This window comes from Magnolia sinica, chromosome 19 (genome assembly GCF_029962835.1).
Source record: "Magnolia sinica isolate HGM2019 chromosome 19, MsV1, whole genome shotgun sequence".
Taxonomy (NCBI): domain Eukaryota; kingdom Viridiplantae; phylum Streptophyta; class Magnoliopsida; order Magnoliales; family Magnoliaceae; genus Magnolia; species Magnolia sinica.
The window spans coordinates 7,213,404-7,238,479 of NC_080591.1; the positions used below are offsets into that span (position 1 = coordinate 7,213,404).

The 25,076-nt window shown below is 43.1% G+C and overlaps 2 protein-coding genes and 1 long non-coding RNA gene across 3 annotated transcripts in view; 2 read left to right on the top strand and 1 right to left on the bottom strand.

The window, feature by feature from the left end:
* The first annotated feature begins 939 nt into the window (after positions 1-939).
* LOC131234398 (peptidyl-prolyl cis-trans isomerase CYP21-4) overlaps positions 940-25,076 on the top strand; it is a 28,664-nt gene continuing 4,527 nt past the window's right edge. The window contains exons 1-5 of the mRNA XM_058231246.1: positions 940-1,095; positions 19,482-19,685; positions 20,893-20,932; positions 21,567-21,617; positions 24,787-24,872. Of these exons, the coding sequence (XP_058087229.1) occupies positions 19,534-19,685; positions 20,893-20,932; positions 21,567-21,617; positions 24,787-24,872 (329 nt within the window). The 5' untranslated portion in view covers positions 940-1,095; positions 19,482-19,533. The remainder of the gene's footprint in view (positions 1,096-19,481; positions 19,686-20,892; positions 20,933-21,566; positions 21,618-24,786; positions 24,873-25,076) is intronic.
* Positions 7,291-7,797, bottom strand: LOC131235654 (uncharacterized). Its single transcript, XM_058232926.1, has one exon. It carries the CDS (start codon positions 7,795-7,797, stop codon positions 7,291-7,293), a length of 507 nt encoding a protein of 168 aa, XP_058088909.1.
* On the top strand, positions 23,110-24,492 carry LOC131234399 (uncharacterized). Its single transcript, XR_009165701.1, has 2 exons — positions 23,110-23,193; positions 23,249-24,492. It is a non-coding gene; the product is annotated as an uncharacterized LOC131234399 (long non-coding RNA).

Consider the following 25,076-nt stretch of genomic DNA (forward strand, 5'->3'; position numbering starts at 1 on the left):
CATGCATCTCCAAGCATCCACATGCATCACATATGTACTATAAAATTTTAAGCATCACATGTGCTTTATTTTAAGGTGGAGTGTGCGGTGACTCACATGATAAATAATCATTTTTTATTTTAAGCCTGGCTGAATGACCCTATTCTTCCTATCAATGCCTAAAATTTTGACCTTTGATGTTGATCGTAACACTAAAATATTTCAGGCATTGACTGTCCATGTTGATCCTAATACTAAAATATTCCCACCATTGAGTTTGGACATCGGTCGTGTTTGTCGTCCCATGCCTAATCGTCCTTCCCTCTCAAAAAAACACCTGATCTTAGGAAAATAAATAGCCTATATTACTTAGGCTAGAAGTACTTGGATCATTGATATAAACATCCATCATGTCTTTCCCACTTGCGATTGCTAGATGATTTTAAAAAATATAAGCTGAGACAAGCGATAGCAGACTTCCATAGATAGCAAGTGAAGGAAATGGCCGGTATCAATGGTTTCACCATTAATTTAAAATTTTCATTGTGTGGGCTCACATGTTTAAATGTCCATCCGCCTCAAAAATCACTTTGGTCTGGTGATCGTAAGGAATTATTTAGAAAATCCTTAATAGACATTAGAGTGGAATCTTATCATCTTTGGGAATTAAAAGTGATTAATTTTTTGGATAATATTTGAGTTTTATGCACGCTAATTTCACAATTTCTGAGCGCATGAGTGTGAACCATCACACTCAGCCAGAGTATCAATACTGGGTCCACTTGCTGAACGGTTCAGATCACAGGTGGTGAATTCTGTGTTGCGGTGGTCCACTTCTCAAGCCATCGTTTTTCCTTGGCTCAAGCCACAACATAGCAACCAAATTGGAAGGTCTGAATTTAAAAGGTCAAAGACTCACCAGATAATTGGATGGTTAGGATTGCTCGACCAGCCCGAACTTCGTGACCGTCCATGTGGGGCCCACCAGCTAAAAATTTCAAGTAGTCCCGCGGACTACTTAAAAGTGGTAAATGTATTTATGCAGCGGGGAGGACCCGATACCCCTTTCTCTGAGGAATGAAGGCTGAGAAATTCCTGCATTTCTCCCAAATTCAGGTACCCTCTGTTTCTTTCCTTTTCACTATCTAAAAATTTCTGCAATAGATTCTGCTTTTCTTTTCAAACAAATCGTGTTTTAGAAGAGATGCAGGGTCTACTTCAACATAGTTTTTCTTTTTCTTTTTCTTTTTCTTTTTGCCTTTCTATTCTCTTTCTTGCTCTTTCTATTTTTTTTTTTTTTTTGGTAGATTAGAAAAGATGGGTTATCTGATTTAATCCTTTTTGGGTCCTTTTCATTGCTGAATTCCAATCAAAACCCATAAATTCTTTGCTGTATTTTTGTCGAGAGTTGAGACTTCATTTTATATTTTGGAAAATAAGTGGCTGTTTCTCAGCTTTCTAAACAAAAAGTGGTTGTTTCTCAGTTTTAATTTTGCTGATTTTGGTATTTAAAGGAAATTTATTTGGGTGTTTCTATTCTCGATCGAACGGTTATGAAGATAGATCTAATCGCCCACTTCGATCCAGTTTCGGGTTAGATGTATCTTTGATTTTTCTTGGTCTGTGAGAAAGTTTTAATTCGAGTGGTGGTTTAGACAATACCCATTTAATTCGAGAGATCATAAGTATTTGAGGAAATTACTTAGTTTAGACAATACCCTTTTGTTTGTGTTATTCAGAATTATTTATTTATTATTATTATTATTATTATTATTTTTTTTTTGAGAGATAACAGAGACTTTCATTAAAGCGAAAAGGAAACAGGGGAGGAACCAACCCGCTGAGGCAGTGAGTTAGTTAGCTCCATACAAAAGGAAATTACAATCTTTTAGAGGGATTACATTGGAGGCCCATTCAAAAATATAAAACTGAACCCTTTTCACAATGGAACCCAACCCTTTTGATTCTCCTCTAAAGCATCTCCCATTCCTCTCTTCCCACACCGCCCACCAAATTGCCGCAAGGGAGATTCTCCAAATTATAGTTTTTTTCTTTCCAAAAGAGACGCCATGTCAGGCTTTTAGCAATCGCCCCGTCAAATTTGGAAGAACCCAGGAGACATGAAACCAGGAGAAAATAGAAGACCAAATCTGAGCTACAAAAGGACAGTGGATAAACGGGTGATCGACTGATTCTGCATCCGCCATGCAACATAGGCAAATATTGGTAATAATCATACCTTTTTTCCTCAAGTTATCCACCATCAAAACTTTACTCTTGCCTACCAACCACACAAATATCGCAATTTTCAGGGGGAGCTTGTATTTCCACATTTTATCTGTCAGCACTTCTAAAACCTGTGGGAGCCTGGTGGTGAAGTTGTATAGGGATTTGACCGAGAAAGAGCCCGATTTATCTGGAATCCACACCAGCTTGTCCATGTCTGTCTGATTTGGTTTGCCAGAGCTAATGCACGAAAGGAGGGTCGCATACTCTTCGATCTCCCAATCTTGGAGATTTCTTCTTATGGGCGGGTTCCAAACAATATCATTTCCTTGAATATAATAGCTGTCAGCCACCGATATGGACCTGTTTGGGGCTAGGCAATAAATGTTAGCAAAAGCATGTTTGAGAGCTTGATCACCTATCCATATGTCTTCCAAAGCAGAATTTTGTCTCCTTTACCAATGGAGAACCGAATGTCTTTATGAATCTCCTCCTTCATGCCTAAGACATCTTTCCATAGGGTCGAAGCTCTATAAGTTGTGCTTTCTCTTGACCACCACCCACCTTTTGATTGACCATATTTACTCTTTATCAAACAATTCCAGAGAGTTCCTGATTCAGTACCAAGCCTCCAAATCCACTTGCCTAAAAGAGCCTGGTTCATGCTCCTGAGATCTCTAACACCTGCACCACCCTTATGAATATTCTGACATACCGTCTTCCAGTTCACCAAATGAAATTTCTTCCTATCTTCCTTGCCATGCCTAAGAAAGTCCCGTGTAAGTTTTTCAAGCTTGCCCAAGATCGCATTCGGGCATTTGAACAAAGACGTGAAGTATAAGGGCAGGTTTGAGAGGACCACTTTGATCGTGGTGAGGCGCCCCCCCATTGATAAATACTTGCATTTCCATCTAGCAAGAAAATGCTTAAATTTGTCAATGACTTTATCCCACAAAAACTTTGGAGGCTTTCCTAAACATAAAGGAAGGCCAACAAAGGTGGTTGGAAGAATTCCCATCGGGCAATCAAAGGGATCCGCAAAAAGAGAAGTCTCTGCTTCTTCCATATTTACACCGAACATCTTGGACTTGGAGAGATTAACTTTGAGACCTGACACCGCCTCGAAGCATCGAATGATCGTGCGCAAGTTACTGATTTTTTCCTGGTTGGCTTCGCAAAAGAGAAGTGTATCATCTGCAAATTGAATGTGAGAAATTGGAGTATCCATCCCTTTGATTAAGCACCCCCCCTATGATTCTTACTTCTTGGCCTCTTTTCAACATTCTGGAAAGGGCCTCCCCCACAATTAGGAAAAGGAAGGGAGATAGAGGATCCCCTTGGCATAGGCCCCTGAAGCTTCCAAAAAATCTTTTGGGGGAGCCATTGAGAATGATTGAGAACATGGCTGAGCTACATTCCTTAATCCAGTGTCGCCATTTAGCCCCAAAGCCCATCCTTTGAAGCATGTATTAAAGAGAGTCCCAATCGACGTGGTCATAGGCCTTTTCAAGATCTAACTTACATAACAGAGATTTGGAGCCCAATTTTTGAATGGAATGAAGGCATTTATTAGCTATCAACACACTATTGATTATCTGTCTTCCTGAAATAAATGCACTTTGATTGTTAGATATGATCTTGCCCACAACCTTTTTCAACCTTGACGCTAGAACTTTAGCCAGAATCCTGTACGGGCTACCTAGAAGGCTTATTGGCCTAAAGTCCTTCAGAGAAACAACACCCGGAATTTTTGGAATGAGGGCAATGAAGGAAGTTTCGAGTGCCTTGGAGAGCTGACCCCTTTCATAAAATTCTGAGCTGAAATCCATAACATCTCCTTGCACTGAATCCCAAAAGAACTGAAAAAATGCAACTGGGAACCCATCAGGACCAGGAGCTTTGTCTCCTTCCATGGCGTTCACTGCTTCGAGAACTTCCTCAGCAGAGAACTTGGCTTCCAAAGAGTGCGCTTCTTCTGTTGAGATTTGATCAAAGGGGATGAGATCAAGCTTAGGTCTGTGCCATCCTTCTTTGCAAAATAAGTTGCTGAAGTATCTAATAACCTCTTCAGATATGCGCTGTTGGTCCTCAGTTCGAGCACCATTGATCTGTAAACAACTAATCCTATTAACTCTTACACGCGCACTGGCCATGAAGTGTGTTCTTTTTATTTTTATTTTTATTTTTTATCCCCTTCTAAAATCCATCTATACCGTGATTTTTGCCTTCACGATATCTTGTCTTCGCTCACCCTCGATGAGTAATTGTGAATTAATTGAGCCCTTTTGTTCCATGATTCAGCAGTCATAGGAGCAGCTTTAGAAGTAGAATTGAACGCCTGCAATTCTGCTAGCATGGTTTCCGTTTCCCGGTCTCTAGCATGAAGATGAGTGGACTTCCACTCTTTAATCTTGTCTTTGAGGAGTTTTAACTTCTTGAAAATTCTGAAACCAGCAAAACCTTCAACTTCAAACCCTGCCCACCAACCTTTTATCAGTTGCTGAAACCCTTCAATCTTCAGCCAGGAGATCTCAAACATGAATGGTTTAGGACCCCGGTTTTCTTTTGACATGGAAAGTTTAATCGGCTAGTGATCGGATGTGGGTCTTGGAAGAGAAGATTGAGTAGTGTGAGGGAGGGCTTCGATCCATTCCGTTGAAACAAGGAATCTGTCCAATCTCGCAAGAATTGGGCTAGCTCTACCATTCGACTATGTAAATCTTGCTCCCAACAGAGGAAGGTCAATCAGCGCCTGAGCGTCTATCCATTGCGAAAAGGATCGCATACTCGCTTTCACCCTGCCCCCATTTGATTTCTCCTCCGAGTTACGAGTAATGTTGAAGTCTCTGCCTATGCACCACGACCCATTAAATTTCTGCCTTGCACCATTCAGCTCCTCCCAGAAAGCTTCCCTTCTATCTGCATGATTAGGGCCATACACATAAGTGATAAGGAAGCAGCGATTAGAGCTAACCTCTTTGAGAATAGCCGACATCGAAAATTCTCCTACCCAACTCTGATCCAGGGACCAGACTGCTGAGTTCCACGCCAATAGCACACCTCCCGCACTACGTTTAGCATTCAAAGCCTCCAAAGATCCATCTTTCACCTTCCACAGAGATCTGAGGAGATTATCGCTGAAGGACTGAACTTTGGTTTCCTGCAGACAAATAATGTCCGCTTTGCTTCTGGCACAAATGTCTTTAATCAGGCTTCTCTTCTGCTTGGATCCCACCCCTCTAATATTCCATGAAGAATAATCATTAGGAGACTGATCTACCCCTTCGGCCTCCTTTGGCCTTCCCCTTTTCGCTATCGATAATTGAATTTGGGCTGGATAAGAGACTGTGAAGTTCCCTATTATAGCTCGTCCTGGTGTGGAATTTTCTCGGAGATATTGACGTTGAAAGGGGCCAACCACGCGCCTCGATGCACTGGAATAAGGCTATGAAGTCTTTCGGGTTGTCTCCTAAGAAAGGCCGAACGACCTTCCAATGTCCAAGAGCATCCCTTATCCATCGTTTCTTCTGTACGCAATTGGCAAGTTGAGCTTTCTAATCTTCAGCTGCCAGCTTTGACCCCATATTAACTGTTACAGACCCCACCCGCATTTGTAGAGGCTCCGCTTCAAGGATTCCCTGAGACTTGTCTTCAAGGGTACCATTCCCAACATCCTCTTGAAATAGGGAGACAATGGCCTGATCTCGAGCCTCGTCCGAACAGTGAGAAGAAGGGAGAGAGCCAGCATATGAGGAGTCTCCCCATTCCGAAGAATGCGAAATATATTCCATGTTCGGTTCTATGAGATCCTCTCTCTCCGTAGGAACTTTCAAAGACGAAGAACGGTCCGATGAAGCCGACGTAGTTTCCTTGGGCATCAAAAGAAGTTCGGACAGAGGGTCTGCTCGTAAAGAAAAGCTGAGATTTAATGCCTTAGAAAGCGTTGAATACGAGCCATCCGAAAAGTTCTCAAGATAAGGTCCGAGACACGCCTTGTTAGCCCGACCCTGTCGCTGGTCGCCATCATTACACCCTAAGCTGTATCCGAGACTGAAGGAGTTAGTCCGAGCCTCTTGGGCATTGCCAGCGTAGCGTCCGAGGGAGCAATGTGTCTTGGAAGCAACATCGCGCCGGAGAAGGCTATGTGGCATCTCCCGATCATCGCCAACGTCTCTACTTGGGCTGCCACATGTAGCATCACGATCAAAGGAAGCGCAGCGTTCTCGAGGGCATTTACTCATCATCCTTTTCTGATACAAGGGCGGAGTACCAGCTTCGTCCACTGGACGCGTGTCAAGAAGTGACTGATCCTGATTCTGCTCCTCACTCTCGATCGTCGCCACGTGTCCGTGAGTGGGGCTACGATAACTACGCATGCGAGATGGAGAATTCGGTAGACTGGTGGAGTATAGGAGCGATACCTCTCGGTTGTAAGGTGGTCCTGTGGAATTCCGAGGATGTTTGCCTTCTTCCATAGCCTTCTGTTGCCGAGCTCCCGAACTAGATGAATTCTTCTCTCTGGAGCTCTAAAGGTCGCCTCATCTAGGGATGGGAACGTTTTTTTCCTCCGGTTGAATCAGAAGGATCAAATGCCTCTCCTCCACAGATATCTTGATGTATGGCGGTAGCGGCGTCCCTTTCTTTCTCCTAATCCGAGCTCTGATGACCCCCAGCTCTTCGCCTGAGTTTGTTTTGGGATCTATCTCGATGAGATCTCCCAAACGAGATAACAGGATGTGGAAGAAATCTTCATTCCACATTTCTAATTGGATCGACCAAATCAAAACCCAGATCTCTTCGTATCCGAAAGCCGAAAATTCCTCCCATCTCAGGATTTTTTAGACCGGGCCATCGGTGTGTAGCACCCCTATCATCATCAGGAAATCTGTGTTGAAATCGGGAGGCATCTTCATCCAGAGCTCGTTAAAACCAATTGGTCTAATGGAATAAGATTTCGCTGTCATCCCTCCGATGTCCTCTAACCACCAAGATATGGAAGCTCCCTCTTTGGTCATGATCACCAAAGAGGGAGACCAAAGAGGGAGCTTCCATATTGGAAATTTCGCTGTCATCTCTCCGATGTCTTCATCCAGGAGCAATCATTACTGAAGATATGGAAGCTCCCTCTTTGGTCATGACCACCACCGAATCTCGTAACTCCTTGGAGTTGTTGTAGGAGTCCTGGTTAATCTGGATTGATACATCATCCACCTGTATTGATTGCGCCTCTTTACTTCCTCTCTCCTTCGTTATACCATTTTCAACCTTGCGAGTAGCTGCCCTATCAGGATTAGATACCCCTAATGATCTGAGTAACACCTCTTTAAAGGAGGATGTTCCTGACTGATATTTCGATGAAGGGAAGCTCTGCGCAGCTTGAATCGGTTTCGATTTTGGATTTGAAGCACCGATATGTTTGCGTTTGAGTTCCGGGCCGAATCTCGCCCGCTGGACCAACACTTTTTGCCCCCTGAAGCTTTCGCCATGAAGGCTTTGAATTGCCTGAAATAACTCCTTTTCCGAGCTCATCCTAACCAACGCAAAACCCCGAATAGATCCCGTCTCCTTGTTTCTAGGTAACACTACATCCATCACTACTCCAAGACTCTGGAGAAGTTGATGGGTAGCCAGCCTCCAGGAAAACCTTTAACAAAGAGCGTCGGGTAGCTTGCCACATCTTTTCCCCTACTTGAATGAGAAACCCGCGTCTGCCTCACAGGAATCAACGTCCAATCTCCATTTTTCCTTATTATCGGAAAGCTTCCCCCGGGTCAGATCATCAGAGCAGATTTCTCCTGCTCTTCTCGCACCCCCAATTTCTTCGCCTGAATCTGTCATCTTCTCCGTCATTCGCGCTCCGTCTCCATCATCCGCGCTTCGTCTCTGTCTCCGTCATTCACTCTCCATCTCCATCAGAGCAGTTTTATTCAGAATTTTCCTTTTCATGTTGAAACTCGAAGATCAATTATTGGTTGGTGTATTCTGTCGGTTGATTCAATTGCAATTTCTTACCGTCCACAAGAACCGCATTTTGTTGTGTGAGTGAATTGAATTGCAGTCATCCATTTTGATTGGGAGGGAATGGGAACATCAATGATGTTTCTAGTATTCATATACCTATTCCGGACGGCCAATGTGAACTAAACAAGTTATGATTTGGTTATCTCCAATTTATGAATCTAATAATATCAATTCTATTCAGTCATGTGCCCAAACACGCCTTGTTCGAGTCGTGTTTATGTACGGAAGGACACAAGGTTACAGATCTGTTAGAGAAATTTAGTTTCTGTTTTTTCATGCTTTGATTAGAATGAGGGATATGTTTGAGATACGGCTCAGATGAATCTATCTTTTAACAAATTTTGCTATGATACTTGGATCCTTCAAAACAATGGAGTATCTTGGTTGGGCCCTGGGGTTAGGGTGAGCATAAGGCATCCTCCTTCACAAAGAATTGAAATCTATAACCACTGGGTTTTGAACACTAAACTTGTTGGTTACAACAAATTCAACTCATGATATTGTTCGATAAGTAGTTTAACATGATTATACTTATGAGTAGCAACCAACCTAGAACCTTACCTGGAGAATTTGGATATTGCAGATTTGCCGAGGCTGATCCTTGTTGTACTCAATACCGTATCTATACTTGGGAACAATGTTATCTAAAACACAAAACCCCCACGTTTTCCATTCTAGATTGATTGTTCCAGATTATGGGTCATTTGTGATCCACATCACTATGTTTAGTGACCCAAAATTATGGCTCTTTATTAATGCTACTGATTAAGTTACTACAAATTTATGTTTGCAATATAGAGATTTATACTATCTTTCAAATATATATATATATATATATATATATATATATATATATATATATATATATATATATATATATATACACTTTTTAATTTGTATTATAGAACTAAGCCTGCGTGGTTAACATTCATCATTTCATATATAAAACTATATTGGATACACAATGTATGTATTGGAGTGATACACATGATCCTACCCCCAACGTACCACATATTGGAGGAAGTAGTGTGCCGTGTACCCCTTCCTATACCACATACCAACGTGACACACAATCTAGGTAAACTTCCTTGGGAATATCCCCCCACAAAAATAAATAAATAAATAAATAATAATAATAATAATAATAATAATAATAATAATAATAATAATAAAATGAACCATTAGTTCACATTCTTCAAGCAAATATGGTTTATGATGGATGGTGGGATCATCCAACTAGTATGATTCATACCAGCCACCCGCCTCACACGGTCCCCAAATCACATGGGTTCCGCGGGCTGCCTACCCCGAGTGTGCCCCCGCATCTTAGAGGCCACCCCACTCGAGTCTGGTGTAAAAATGCCCCTGTATTAATCACCCTCGGTGAGGAGTCTTGAACACTAGACCTCCCGCTCTGATATCACTTTGATGCAGGACAACTAACCACTTGCTCTAAAAGCTCGAACTGATAAAGCATGGTGAATTAATCTCTTTATCTCATAGCCTAGGCCCCACATCCATGGGTTAGATTCTCGACCGAACCCCCCCTCTCGTGGGCCCCAAATCACATGGGTTTCGCGTCACACGAGCCACCGCATCACACGGGCCCCAAATCACTTGGGTTCTGCAGGCTGCCCACCTTGAGTGTACCCTCGCATCCCACAAGCCACCCCACTCAAGCTCAGTGTGAAAATGCTCCTGCATTACTCATCCTAAGAGTGGATGCTACACAAATATTCCGATGGGTCTCACAGAACTAATGAGATTTCTGGACTATAAATCTCTGTACGGAGGGGCCCACAACTTGGACAGCTTAATTTGATTTGCACATAAGCCACATCTGCAATTTGCTGCTTGTGAACCTCATGATGGTAGTCCAATGGCCACCCCCCTAGTAATTAAAAAAACAAAATTAAAAAAAAAAAAAAACATTGGTTTGACATTCTTCAAGCAAATACAGTTTATGATGGATGGCAAGATCGTCCAACTTGTACGATGCTTTGAGTGTGGGCCACCAATGGTGTGTCCTATTGGGTAAATACTTCTGATCATTGAGTACGAACCCCATTTACTTGGATGGGCCGAATCATTCCCAACTTCAGGTGATCTAGCCAACTACTAAATTTGTGGGGATTGAACACCACCATTAAAACCTTTTTGGGGCCTGCAAAAGTTTTGGATAAGGTATCTTCCCTTCATCCTAAGAGAATCACCTTATGAACGGGTTGGATGGCATATAAACATCATAGCAAGCCCCTAATAAAGCTTTGTACTTTATGTCTTTGTTTTCATGCCTGTGTGTAATCTTGCAGAAATTGGAGAAGCTAAGGAGAAATTTCTTATGGCACGGTAAGGAAGATAAAAAGAAGTTTCATCTCCTGAACTGGAAAGAGGTGTGTAAGCATATCCAAGATGGAGGGGCCGGAATAAAAGATCTTAAAACAATGAATAGGGCCCTCCTAGGAAAGTGGATTTGGAGGTTGGGATCTGAAGATGGTAATTTGTGGAACTCCCTAATAAAGCTTAAGTGTGGCTCTTCTAATGGGGGCTGGTGGACTAACCCTTCATCCTTGCACAGATCTTCAGCGGTGTGGAAAGGGATCTTATCTACTCAGGTGGAAGTCTCTAAACATCTCGGCTTCTCAATAGGGAGAGGAGATAGGATCAGTTTCTGGTGTGACTCTTGGGTAGGAGACGGAATGTTAAAAGAAAAGTTTCCACGCATCTTTCGCACGGCAACTAATCAGGAAACTTCAGTAGCAGCCAGTTATTCTCTAACTGGGGGAGTGGTAGTTTGGAATGTGAAGTGCAAAAGGACAACGAGGTTGAAGACTATGTGGCACTTTTAAATTGTATTCAAAATGTCAAGATAGATTAGGAAAATGAAGACAAGTTAGTTTGGATCAATCACAAATCAGAAAAGTTCTCTGTAAAATCGTTCTACAGGTGTATCGATAAAGGGGTGGATAACAAAGAAGAGACCTACACCAATAAGATGTGGAAGTACAAAGCTCCTCCAAAGATATAGGGTTTTCTTGGTTAGTGGGCAAGAATAGAGTCCTCACGATTGATAACTTGAGAAAAAGAGGGATGATCCTCCCTAACGTATGACTTTATTGTATGTCTAATGAGGAAACGGCGAATCACCTATTTATTCAGTGTTCCTTCATTAGTCACATCTGGAAAGATATCCTTTCTCGCTTTGAAATGAACTGGACAGCCCCTGTCTCGACTGGTACTTTTCTTAAGGCTTGGCATGACATTTCTTTTGACAAGAAGAAGTTCTCTTTGGAGAATGGCGATTCTCGCTGTCTGGTGGGCTGTTTGGGAGAAAAGAAATGACAGGTGTTTCAACGGGATATCCAAATCAGCTGATTTTGTCGCTTTCAGAGCTAGATTTCTAGTCGCTGAATGGGCTTTTAACGCAGAAAATTTAAAGGGCTATAATTTGCTGTTTTTAGGGTCTTAGTAGCCTGTGTAGCTCCCTTGGTGGTGCAGGCTTTCTTCTTTTGTTGTTCCCTTCCTTCTTTATTATAATATAATATGTGACTTTTCAAAAAAAAAAAAAAAAAACATCATGGTGAGCCCCAGGGAGGTTTCAATAGCTATGTTGCTTTTACGTTGGACTTGGGAGGAACATTGTTGCAATTTCCGGGTTACTTCCGCATCATGAAAATTTAGGAAAGTAAGCACAACTTGTGTGTGAAAGGCAACATTCAAAATTTTTCTTTCAACTCAGAGATCACCGAGAGGGGATTGGGAGAGACAATTTGGCTTGGCCAATTCGGTGTTTGTCTGAATGGACTGAATTCGTTGGATATCATTGAAAACATGAAATTCTAAGAAACCTGAAATCTAGGATTATTCTTTGGGAGCTTTATAAATAGCAATTTATTGAAAACTATCATGCATCGACATTTACATGCGAAGAAGAAGAAGAAGAGGAAGATAGTCAGAAGAATGCCGACGACGGAGATGGAGACGTCTAGTGACGTAGGGCCGGATAAGGAAGTATTGCAATCCTCATAGGCTCCGCCCCAGTACACGGAGGTAGCGGGTTCCACAGAGAGAGGAAATCGCGAAGAAGAAACGTCCAACCCCCTGGGGTCCTTAGTTGAAAGGGATAGCTCAACCCTATGGAGACAAGTATCCAGGAAACACAGAAATAGAAGACACACCCACCTACCTAGGTCTAACACTTCGAACCTCCCAACCCTATTCGTTAAAGGCTTCCCGGCAGGATGGTTGCCTATAAACTTTGCGCCAATCTTCGGGAGAGCAGGAGCGGTGATGGACATCATCCTCCCCAAAAACAGGGATGACGGATCTCTCAGAGGCTTTGCCCTAATCCGTATGAGCTTGGAGGAGGAACTGAGCAGGGCGGTGGAGATGCTCTATGGGGAAGGGTTCGGGGGGTAGAAACTCCTGGTCCAACGGGCCAGATTTGGCCCTGAGCTCAACAGAAGGAACAAAGATGGGAGGATTCTTAGTTCCAGGACAGAAAGGATCCCCCAGACCAAGAGCACAACTCACGTTCGCAGGGACAAACCCATCGCATCCTCCTCTGCCGGTGCATCTTTTAAGGAGGTCCTTCTCAATCCAAGAGACCCAAACTCCAGCTCGAAGCAGTAGGAAGGAATACCAGAAACAGAGAAGTTGCCCGAGAAGGGTGACAAAGCTGTTAGGGAATCAGACGCAAGAGAACCCTGGATATCCATCAATGAAGATAATCAGGCTACATACAGTAGCTATCTTAGAAGGTCGCTAATGGCGATAACAAAACCCGACGCTACCATAGAAGCAGTCAAGCAGTGGCTGGATGAAAGCTGTCGCTACCCGCCAGAACTAAACAACATCAAGCCCATTGGTTTCAACGAACTGTGGATCGATGTCCGCCCTAAAGTAAACCCGGACATGCTTATAGTGGCGGGAGCCATACACAAAAATGGCCCGGTTGCTAAGATGATGAAGTGGGACGAATTTTCATGCTTCGGGATGGAAGAGACCTGGGTATTGATCTGGTTTGTTCCCTTGGAGTTTTGGTACACTGACTTCTTCAACATGGCAGCCTCACGCCTTGGAACTTTGATCGAAATCGACATTAAAACGCTTAAAGGTGAAGAAATGGGGGTCATTAGGGCCAGAATCAGGAGGAAGAAGGGAGACCCTATTCCTTCTCATATTCAGGTCAGGGCAGCGGGCAGAGATTTCCTTCTACCAGTCCAAAGGGAAGATTCGTCGACTATACCTCGATGGGGTGAGATCTGGAGGTTCCGACAGCTTGTGCAGACAACTGTAGCTTTGGAGAAAAATCATCTCCCTGCCGGACCGGTGGATGGAGGAGTTCCCCCTCCAGTGCCTTGCGGAGCACCAAATGTTGCTGCTGGTGTAGTCCCTCTCGTGCCCCGCGGAGCACCTATCCCGGTCGCAGCTACCTGTCTCTAGTCGACTGGCCTGAGCAGAGTTTTCATCAAAAGGGGTAACCGGACCGGTGGATGGAGGAGTTCCCCCTCCAGTGCCTTGTGGAGCACCAAATGTTGCTGCTGGTGTAGTCCCTCTCGTGCCCCGCAGAGCACCTATCCCGGTTGCAGCTACCTGTCTCTAGTCGACTGGCCTGAGCAGAGTTTTCATCAAAAGGGGTATGGCGTGCGCCGCACGCCACCGCGAGACGGCAACCGAGGACACGTCTCGTTCTCTTTAAATCCGACGCCACGCGTTCGATGTTTGGGCCAGACGTGGACACTTTTTCTCCCACGCATCCGTCTCTTGGTGATGCGTGTCCTCTCTCTCGAAACGATGTCCCCTCGCGGGATGCGGCTAAGCACGACGCGTGCTCCTCGCATCAGAGAGTTGTCTCTGAGTGTGACGCGTGTTCCGATCATCTCCCCGACGCTACAAATGGCAGCCTGGGCCGGTTGTTCGATCTCGTTAGTGAGGTTAGAATCCGAACCTCAGCATCGGAAGCTTTCCCAAAGCAGAAGGCTCTTCTTTAGGACGATCCGACTTACCTAGTGCTAGCCCAACCTCCACGTGCCTGCGATTGTATGCAGCCAAGACCTCCCTCTCTTCCTAGCAACGGTCCAAGTGGTCCTACGGACTCGACCCACTTTCCTCCCTACCTCTTCTCTTCTCCAGGGGAACCTTCCACCCCTCGCAGTGAGGAAGCCCTCTCGGGCCTGGAAGCAGAGCTCATGCCTGGATGCTTAGATCAAGCGTCCCCATCTGCCGCACCCTCTCCTGTATCTACAGTTGCCCTCGACCTTTTTCCTGGGCAAGCACTGATTGAGATGTTTAGGGAAGACAGTGAAGACGTCGTTCTAGAGGCTGAACCTCTGCAAATCAGGGAAGACAGTAGCGTGGTGGAGAAACCCCCCGACATTCTACTCTTGAAGGGATCCGAGGAGGAGAGAACCAAACTGATCTATACCATTCAGAGAAAGAAATGGATAAGGGACGCGATGGGCCTCGTCGGACGTGTTATCGGAGTGTCATTTGGGGATCATCCGGAAGATTTCTTCTCCCTCTTCCACTGTATTGAGGAGCGTGGCCGGCCGCTCGATCTTAGCAGATCCCCGAGGAAAGCCCCAACTAGATCGCACAGTAACAGGGAGCTTCAAAGCCTGATTCTCAACCCTCCCATTCCCAATCATCCCAATGCTCCTTCTCAGGCAATCTCAGTTCGGGGCAGCTCGGTTCCCAAATGAAAATCCTATCGTGGAACATAAGAGGAGTGGGGTCCAGACGTAAACGAAGACTAATAAAGGACATCTGCAGTAGAAGCAAAGTAGATGTGATTTGCTTTCAAGAAACCAAAGTCCAGCGCTTCAGTGACAGATTGTTAGGATCTATTTGGAATCAATCCAAGGTGCAATGGGTTACCCGGGACACGGTTGGTTCCTCAAGTGGGATCATGGTGGCATAGAAGGCATCCTTCTGGAAGTTGATCGATAGCTGGAGCGGACCCTTCTCCCTATCGGATCCTAAAAGATAATTCTTCTGATTTTTCATGCCTAATCTCTTCTGTCTATGGCCCAAATCAGGAATCTCTAAGGGAGGCTTTCTGGGAGGAGTTGCATGCTGCCAGAGTGAAATTCAGAGGCCCTTGGTGCATCGGGGGCGTCTTCAACATAACCAGAAGGGTCGAAGAAAAATCAAGGGGTAGCAGAGTTTCGACGGGTATGCGCTGGTTCTCTCAATGGATTGAAGATGAAGCTCTAGTTGATCTCCCCTTGCTGGGTGCCAAATTCACCTGGACCGATAATAGAGCGAGCCCCACCCTAACCAGGATCGACCATTTCCTGGTTCCATTCGAGTGGCTGGAACATTTTCCCTAAGTCATGCAATTGGCTCCCCCTAGAACCGCGTCGGATCACACCCCAATTCTTCTGGTAGTTGATGATCGCAACTGGGGACCCAAGCCATTCAAATTTGAGATCGCCTAGCTGCAGCTAGATGGTTTTCGTTAGATGATACAAGACTGGTGGGAAGGATCCTCGAGTTCCGGTTACGCTGGATTTAAGTTAAGCAGCAAGCTGCATATGTTGAAATGCAAATTGAAGGATTGGAAGGAGGCTGAGGCGAGAAAAAGGGCAGCTAAGCATGCGGGTATCATCGCTGATTTGGAGAAGATTGACTAGGATGTTGAGGCTGGTCAAAATCCTCCCCAGTCCTTTCTAAGGAGGATTCAGTTGATCCAATCTCTCCCTGCTAGGCTAAAGGAGGAAGAAATTTCTTGGCGGCAGAAATCCAGATATAAGTGGATCCGTGAAGGTGGCAAAAACGCCAAGGTCTTTCATTGCATGGCTAGTGAAAGACATAGAGCGAATGCGGTAACCAGCCTAATGATAGAGGGCTCTCATATGGACGATAAGGATCGCATATCAGAAGAAGTCGTTCGGTTCTACAGGAATATCTTGAGGAAAGAAGGGTGGAACAGACCCAACCTCGACAATATTCATTTCGACAAAATTCCCGAAGAAGAAGTTGCATCTCCGGAAGCTCCATTCTTCATTATCCAGGTGAAGAAGGCTATTGACGATCTAGTAGGGGATAAGTCTCCAGGCCCTGATGGCTTCCCAATTAGGTTCTTTCAACGTTTCTGGGAGCTTATAAAAGGAGATGTAATGGACTTTTTCTTTGAGTTCTACTCGAGAGGCAGGCTGTCAAGAGGGATTGGGGCCTCTTTCATAGCCCTCATTCCCAAGTGTCAGGGCGCCAATGTGTTGACTGATTGCAGACCGATTAGTTTGATCGGGGGTCCATACAAGATTTTAGCTAAGGTTTTGGCTTCTTGTCTGGTCGGGGTCATTGGCTCTGTTATCTCTCATCATCAAAGCGCCTTCATTCTTGGCTGGCAGATCACCGATTGTGCCCTTATAGCCAATGAATGTCTGCACTCCAGATTCATATCCAAAAGCAAGGGCCTCATATGCAAGTTGGACATCCAGAAGGCGTACGACCATGTCGACTGGGATTTTCTCTCGTACATGCTACACAGGATGGGCTTCGGTGAGAGGTGGTGCAACTGGATCAAAGAATGTGTGGGTTCGGCAGTCTTCTCTGTCCTCGTCAACGGATCGCCTAAAGGGTTCTTCTCTAGCTCTAAGGGCCTTCGTCAAGGCGACCCGCTCTCCCCATTTCTGTTCCTGATAGTGGGCAAGGCCCTGTCCTGCATGCTTAGTAGGGGCCAAGAAGCTGGCATTATCAGAGGTTTCAAAGTGCAGGGGATGCCCACTTCAATATCTCACATATAGTTCGCCGATGACATTTTCCTCTTCAGCGATGCCGAGCAAGCTAAAGTTAGCAACTTACACACTATCATTCGCTGTTTTGAAGTTGTCTTGGGGCTGCGGGTAAACATGTCCAAGTCCACAATGATGGGGGTGAATATGGAGGAAGCAGAAGTTAAGAAGCACGTTGATTTCTTCTGCTGTGCGATCGACTCCCTCCCTACTTTCATGGGCCTCCCTTTGTGTGTCGGGAAGCTGCCAAAGAAATCTTGGGACAAGATCATCGACAGAGTCAGCTCCTTTCTAGCCAGCTGGAAGAGCAGGTACCTATCATTGGGGGGTTGGATAACCCTCATAAACTCAGCGCTATCAAACCTGCCGATTTACTATATGTCGTTGTTTAAGTGCCTGGTGTCGGTAGTGAATGCCCTGGATAAGCTAAGAAGAGATTTTCTCTAGCAAGGAAAGACTGAAAAGGAAAATTTTAATTTGGTCAATTGGAAGGTTGTATGCAGCCCGACACAAGATGGTTGGGCAGGTATCAAGGATCTAAAACTTATGAATCGGGCCCTTCTTGGTAAGTGGTTGTGGAGACTCGGGAATGAAGATGGTTCCTTATGGAACGACCTAATAAAGAGCAAATGCGGTAGGTCTGATGGGGGTTGGTGGACCAATAGCAGCCGAAATCACAAGATGTCGGCAATATGGAGGGACATCCTCCTAACCAAGTCAGAAGTCCTTAGTGGTATCTCGATGGTGACCGGAAACGGCTCCTGTATTCGATTTTGGCTGGATCCTTGGTTGGGGACTGATACGCTTGGCACAACCTTCCCAAATATATTTCGCATCGCCAAATTCCCTCTTAGCAAGGTCGCCGGTTGCATTTCTTCAGTTGGAGGATCTCTTGTTTGGAACATCAAATGTAGAAGGAACCTTCGGGATCGGGAAATCGACGAGCTTGCCACCCTCCTCAATTGCATTCACAGCCTAACGCCTAATTTGGAGTTGGAGGTGCCTGATAGTCTGTTTTGGCGTCCGGATAATCAAGGCAGGTTCTCCGTTAAATCCCTCTATGGGTTTCTGCTTGGAAAAAAACATCCCCTCTCGCTGGTCTGTTGCGTTATCATGGATGGAAATACCTTGTCCCTCCCAAAATTGCAGTTTTTGGCTGTCTGGTGGGTAAACAGAGGGTTCTCATTGTCGATCATCTGCGGAAGTGGGGTATGACAATTACCAATATTTGCGTCTGCTGCATGGCCGATGAAGAGACGGTGAATCATCTGTTTATTCACTGTCCTTTCACCTACAAGATCTGGTCAGTATTTCTCTTATGCTTCAACGTGCAATGTTGTTTTCCGGCGTCGACAAACAACTTCCTTACTTTCTAGCATGGGGTCAAATGTGGGAAACATCAGATCCCTTTATGGCGCATGGCCCTTCTTACGGTATGGTGGGCTGTCTGGGTCGAAAGGAACGATTGGTGCTTCAATGACAAAATTAACTCGGCGGAGTTCATTACTCTCAGGGCGATCAATTTTCTGGTCGAATGGGCCTCTTACTCGACTAAGACTTTAGATTGTAACTTTGATTTCCTAGCTGCTTAGCTGTTCTGCTGCTTAGCTGTTCTGCTATCTCAGCTGAGCTGCGTTGCCTTTGTTTTCTTGTGTTTTTTTTCTATTAGTAATATAATTATTTACGTTATCTCTCTCTCAAAAAAAAAAAAAAAAGGCAACAAAAAAAGCAGAAGAAGAAGAAGAAAGAACAATAGGGGTAAAGAGCCACAACTAAAGCTTCGATGATAAGGAATCATCTAATTAGGACAATGATGAGTCCAGTCCCCAATTTTCACAAAAAAGCCCCTATGCTAAATGCATAAAATATGTAAAGACCCGAGGCCTAATGGACAACCCACCTTTAGCCCTTAATTACATATCGTCGATAACTAATTTGAGAAACCTAGAGAGTTTTGTATCTTCTCTGAGTGTGATCCTCAAATATTTTCACATGAGTTTGCGCAGGGTTTGCACTCTGCATAGGACTTAAAGATTAGATCTTCAAGATAATTTGAGAACACTCTTAACACGAATTAGACTCCGATCATTCCATTTTCAGCATTTTTTATATCACTTGCTACTAAGAAAAGCTGCTTGTCTTTTATTAGCTTATGCTGTTTTGGGCCTCTTATCCTTCCCTTCTAACCAGAATTGCTCTTTATGTAGCACGTCTATTACACACACACATGCTTAGATAACATCTTGTTTGATATTTGAAAATTTTCAGAAGTTCTTGAGCTATGACTTTCTATGTAATTAATTAAAATTTTTTTTTTTGGAAATATTTTCTCTATAGATTTAACTCTATTTGTGAGAATTTGTAATTTTTTAATATACATTTGTTCACATTCATGGGTTTTCGGTTTACCCTATTTGATCATCTCAACTATGGTTAGGCGTTGAGCAAGTTGAATCTTGATGTTTCAGATCTGTCATTCCTTTTTTGACCTGAATGTTATTTATGGCTGTTCAGGCTTTGTCTGCATAGAGGGAGTTCATAGAGATTATACTAGAAGGGGCACCTCATGGGGAGAATCAAACCTCAAACGCTACTACTTCAAAGCAAGAAGAAGAAGGGCCCTACTCGTATCAGCATTACTACCATCATCATTTGCAACTTAGTTGTGGTCTTGGTTGTGTTTTCCCTAGTTGCTACGTACCGATATTGGTCTCCAAGGTTGGTGGATTTTTATTTGTTACCATAGTGTTAATCATGTCAATTAGGCTTCATTTGGATGTTCAATTGAATCCAGTATTCCGGTTGCAATAATAGAGTTTGATGAAAATATTAAATGACCAAGGCAGGGCTAGCTTTCTTTATTCATAATGAGTGCCATCCTCCAATTTGCAAATACTATCATTTCAACTCCAATGAATGGGCCTGCCATTGGGCCAGGCCCTGGACCTGAATGTTGAACTGGTCAGGCCGGGTCTTCAGGGAGGGTCTATTCAAAATTTTGATTTTTCAGGGCGCAGGCCTGGCCCATTGCCTGCCTTACTAATGAAACACACTGAATTGCAGTTAGATTTTTTTAGTCCGGATCCAAGACAGCTTTGTATGTGCGTCCAAGTGCATCAAACTGGTGCTTGAGTGCATCGAAGTGGCGCATCAAAAATTAGAAAAACAGAAGAAGCTGAGAAAGAAAAGAAAAGTGTGTCTAAGTGCATCAAATTGCATCTAAGCATATTGCACTTAGATGAACATAAGCACAATCACAAACTGATTTTAGAAACACTTAGACGCACTTAGATGCACTTTTTTTTACTATACCAAAAGGTTGTATTAGATTTGCCCTCTTATTTTATTTTATTTTCACTACGAGTTAAACTGTCACCATCCCACTTTAGTAGTTCTATAATTCATTGAGTAAACTAAAACCATGGATTAAAATATCGGTTTCAGCGTGCTCCTTGGTCCTTGGCGAGTGTGTTGTATCGTTGACACCAATCGTCTTGGTTGTGTCGACTGATTTGTCCGAGATTCAATTTGCATGATTCCAGTGCAATTGGCCAATACAGATGAGTCACAATGGGCATCTCGCTGATAAGGACGAGTCATATTGCTGGTACGGTATGTGGCCCTAAAGTGTCTCGTATAGGGCTGATACCTAGTCGAGTCAGTATTAGACTATTATTTTAAATCATGATTGGAAGTCAGGCTTATTAAGCATCCAAATGCATTGTAACTCTTGCATTCATATCTAATCAGTTTTAGCGGAATTAAAATTGTGCGTCAGTACCAAGAACTTCAGAGATCAAAATAATCTTTGTAAATTATTATTTTTTCTTTCTTTTTTAATTGAATCTTTATTGGATATTAGTTTATTCTGTTGGTTAGTGCTTTTTTTAATGTGTATCTACGATCATGGCCCACCTATTTGTAGGTCAACAAACCTAGCTGGTGATGCCTTACTCAAGTTTGAGGTACGTATAGTATGACATTGCCTTTTCTTCAACCTTCTTGGATACCATATTTTAGATATTTTTCAGCAGTATATATTGTCTATATTTTCACATGACTAGATTGATTGTGTAGCCTTCTTTTCATAGTTAAATGTATCTGTTAAATTTTTGCGTTGCTGATATCCTTTAGAGGCGTTGATAAGCTAGCAGTGTATAACAATCATTACTCATCACACAACCACAGTACATGTGGCATGCTTGCATCTCAACCGCCCAAATCGTTGCCCCTTACAGATGGGGCATGCCCTCGGAAGAAAGAATTGGATTAATTGTATGATACTTACCTCTGATTAGTGGGCATTTGCTCATTGAATTTGCAGTGGACATGGGATCGTCTCATTTGCTCATTGAATTTGCAGTGGACATGGGATCGTCTGCTTAGTGTGATTTTGGGCAATGATGACCCATCTGCAGTGGGCCCCCCATGATTTAGACAGTTTGGATTGAGGTACATGTATGCCATGTGTACAGTGAGCATACTTTTGCTAAGAGTATAAGTTGATATATATGTTTCCTTCGTATATTTTTTTCTTTTCAGAATCTTTTTCACTTCAACACATGCTTTTGATCATTTTCATTCTTTGCTCTGCTATAGGACATTGAAGTCTCTGGAGACATTAAGAAATTCGATGTTCCTAGTTATGCTGTAAGTTCCTTCCCATATTTGTGGGCACTGTTTTTTTTTTTTTTTTTAAAAAAAAAAAACTTTTTGGCCTAGTGATAAATATATCTTGTTAGAGATGGATGTGTAGGATATTGTCATTTGTTTGATTTGATTCATTTCTCCGTATAAATGACAATTGTTATTTGTTATTTGTTTACCAATACAATGGAATGTTATTGTTCAAGAAGCAAGATTTAATACATAATAGGGATCAATATTTTTTTTAAGCTGAGGTTTTCTAGAGAGACTTGTCCAAGGCTCTTTGGAGAGGGAGGCTCATTTGTCTCAAGCAACTTCACCATACACATGGCAGGCATACTCTTTTTTTTTTTTTGGGAACAAACAACTACAAATTTGTTCACCCAAAATAAGCACCAAGCAGAAATACAAAGCTGAAACAGGAAAACAACCAAACAAGACTAATAGAGAAAACCCAGACTTCCTGGTTAAATGAACTGTTTAACCATAGGAAGCCATGATGGCCTTTACCCCACGTTACTGAGCCATTCATTCCATGATCGAGATTCTGGCATGCAATCTGAACCATAGCCCAAATATCCTGTTGATTCGACAAATCCTAACCATACAATTGGTTCAATTTTTGCCTCATATTCCTGAACTCTCTTTACTGCTAATTTGCAGGCCACTAATGCAACTACTATACAATAATTTTTCTGTATTTTTTATGCAACCTTGTCAACTTCGCAGGCCTCTGTGGGCATTGGCTGTTCCTTTGTTTATAGATGCAATCTTTCTTATTAAGGGTCATTCTCATGGCACGTATTCTGTTGATTGCTTGTGTGGTACAAACCTAAATTGAGTTGTGGTGCAATTTGTGGTGCATTGATTCACCATTGCGACAAATTCTTCACACATTAGCAACCCAACCTCGAGAGGACCCGACCCAAATTCCAACACAAGGTGCCCAACCCGAACCGAACCTGAAGTCCTCTATACTAGACCCAACCTGTCCAGACCTGCCCAACTTGGCCCGAATACATAAGATTATTCCCAACCTGACCTAGTCCAACCTGAATTTGCTTAACCCAAACCCAACCTAATTCAAATTGGGTTGGTGATTTTCAACCCGAACCAAACCCAAGGACCTTGACAACCCGACCCAAACTCAGGTTGGGTTAGTCAGCTTCTGGTCAACTTAAACCCAAGCTGCGGCCCTATCGCAAAGTTCAGGAATTCTTGACCAGAAAATTTCCATGCAATTCAGAGCTTGCCAAACATGATGATAATAATCCTTGCCTGAGAAAATTTTAACAAGAGGCCTGGAGCAAGACTTGAGGCATGTTTGAAGTAAGGCAAATCGATGAAATGAATGAATCCAGACTGCAGACCTTGCACACTGAGGCCACTGATTGAAGACTTGATGCTTAATGAATAATGAACTAAACGAATTTTATCCACTGAAAATCTGCCAAACTACAAAATGCAAACTGGAGATGAACCAATCCTATTTGTGGCATTAATTTATGCATTTGTCTTTTTTTTTTTTTTTTTTCGTTTTTTATGGGGTGTGCTCCTGTAGTACTGGTACCACTGTAAGGTACAATAAGTCAGAATTATGGGGTGTGCTCCTGTAGTACTGGTACCACTGTAAGGTACAATAAGTCAGAATTATGGGGTGTGCTCCTGTAGTACTGGTACCACCGTAAGCTACAGTGACACTGGGCAGAAGTGGGTCCTACATGATGTATTCACGACATCCAACCTGTCCATCGGAGCTGTCACCGCTGGGTACCCCCGGGGCCCAAAAATCAGCCCACACGGAAACTCAAGTGGGCTGCAACACAGGGAACAAGTTGAGAGGGGATGTCCACCCTTGATTTGCATGGGGCAGTAATGGCCGTTATGGGGCGTAACGGCCATTACGGCTCCTGTGACGGTTGATTTGAGCCAAAAACTGGGGGGTCACCGTTTCGACCCCTGTATCGCATAATGGACTTGGCCGTTACTGTTACGTATTAGGTATTATGGTCGATATGTAACTGATTTGGTACACCTTGCATGTGGGCCACACCACAGGAAACAGTGGTGATTGAGCGCCCACCATTAAAAACTTCTTGGGGGTGACAAAAGTTTCGGATGAAGCTAATATTTGTGTTTTCCCTTCAACCAGGTATGTGTCACCTAATCAACAGGTTTGATGGCAAATAAACATTATAGTGGGCCTTAGGAAGTTTTTAATGGTAGGCATTGAGTCACCATTGTTTTCTTGTGGTGTGGTCCACTTGCAATTTGGATCTGCCTCATTTTAGGGTTCACCCTAAAATAATATGAAAAAATAGATGGACAGCATAGACAAAACAAATACATCATGGTGGGGCCCACAAAGCGCCGTCCAGTAGCCACCATGCTACTGGTAGCGTCAATAGTCAATCTGCATCCCATTTTTCGAGCATTCCTCGGGCTCGGGCCCTATATGAGGATTCCGGGCTGGACTATTTGGGCCCATCACAGACCTGGGTCGGATTTGGGCTTAGGCTAAATAATGTGGGCGGGGTGTGGACAGAGCTTGGCCCGGCCCATTTACACCCCTAACTGTAAGTTTATGGTGTTAGTGCCTAGTGGTAGCACTGGAGCACACCTCTCATATCATTTGGTTGGTAGGTCTTTAATGCTTCGTTGAAACAGATCATCATAATCCTCCCTTTGAAATGTTGAACTCTTAAAACCATTACTAATCCATTTGAATCAGGTGGAGAGTGGATATCTTGGGATGCTGATTCTCAATCTTTGTGAGATGAGATGTTAATACAAGTGATGAATGATGAAATTTTGCTTTGATATTATTCAGCTATCATCTACTTTTGTTTCTAAACTTTAAGTTCTTATACTGATAAAATTTTATTTTATTTTATTTTATTTTTAAATCGCAAACATTACATTGTGATTTTGCAGTTTATGAAATTAAATTTAGCAAGTGACACATGCTTTAAAAAAAAAAAAAAAAAATTTAAATTTTTTAATCTATGCTTATTTTCTTGGACATGCAAATGCTGGTTTCTGAGGGCATGATAAAATTGAAGGTTTCTTCATTTTTAGCTTATTTTGTTGGATGTTTTTCTGTTTATATATTTCATCTCTTTGCAGCTTTATCCTTGGTGTTTTTAACTTCTATGTCTTAATGTCATACTAGATTTTAAATACTGCCAAAGGCATGATAACTGTGGAACTTAATAAGGAAGCGTCTCCTGAGATTGTGGATAAATTCATTGACTTGTGGTGAGTATTTAACTTACGAATGCCACTTGATATTTGTAGCTTTCAATTCCCTCACATCCTTTTCTTAAAGTAGATTCCCCTTGTGCACATGGAAAAACTTATAATCATGGGATCTTTTTATTAGTTAAAACATATTGCCACTTGTCAAACTAGTCTTTTTGCATTGCTTACTATTCTCCGCATGTTTTGTTTCAGCAGGTCAGT

Coding starts and splice junctions, on each gene's coding strand:
- LOC131235654 (XM_058232926.1), bottom strand. CDS start 7,797: ATGGATGTAGTGTTACCTAGAAACAAGGAGACGGGATCTATTCGGGGT.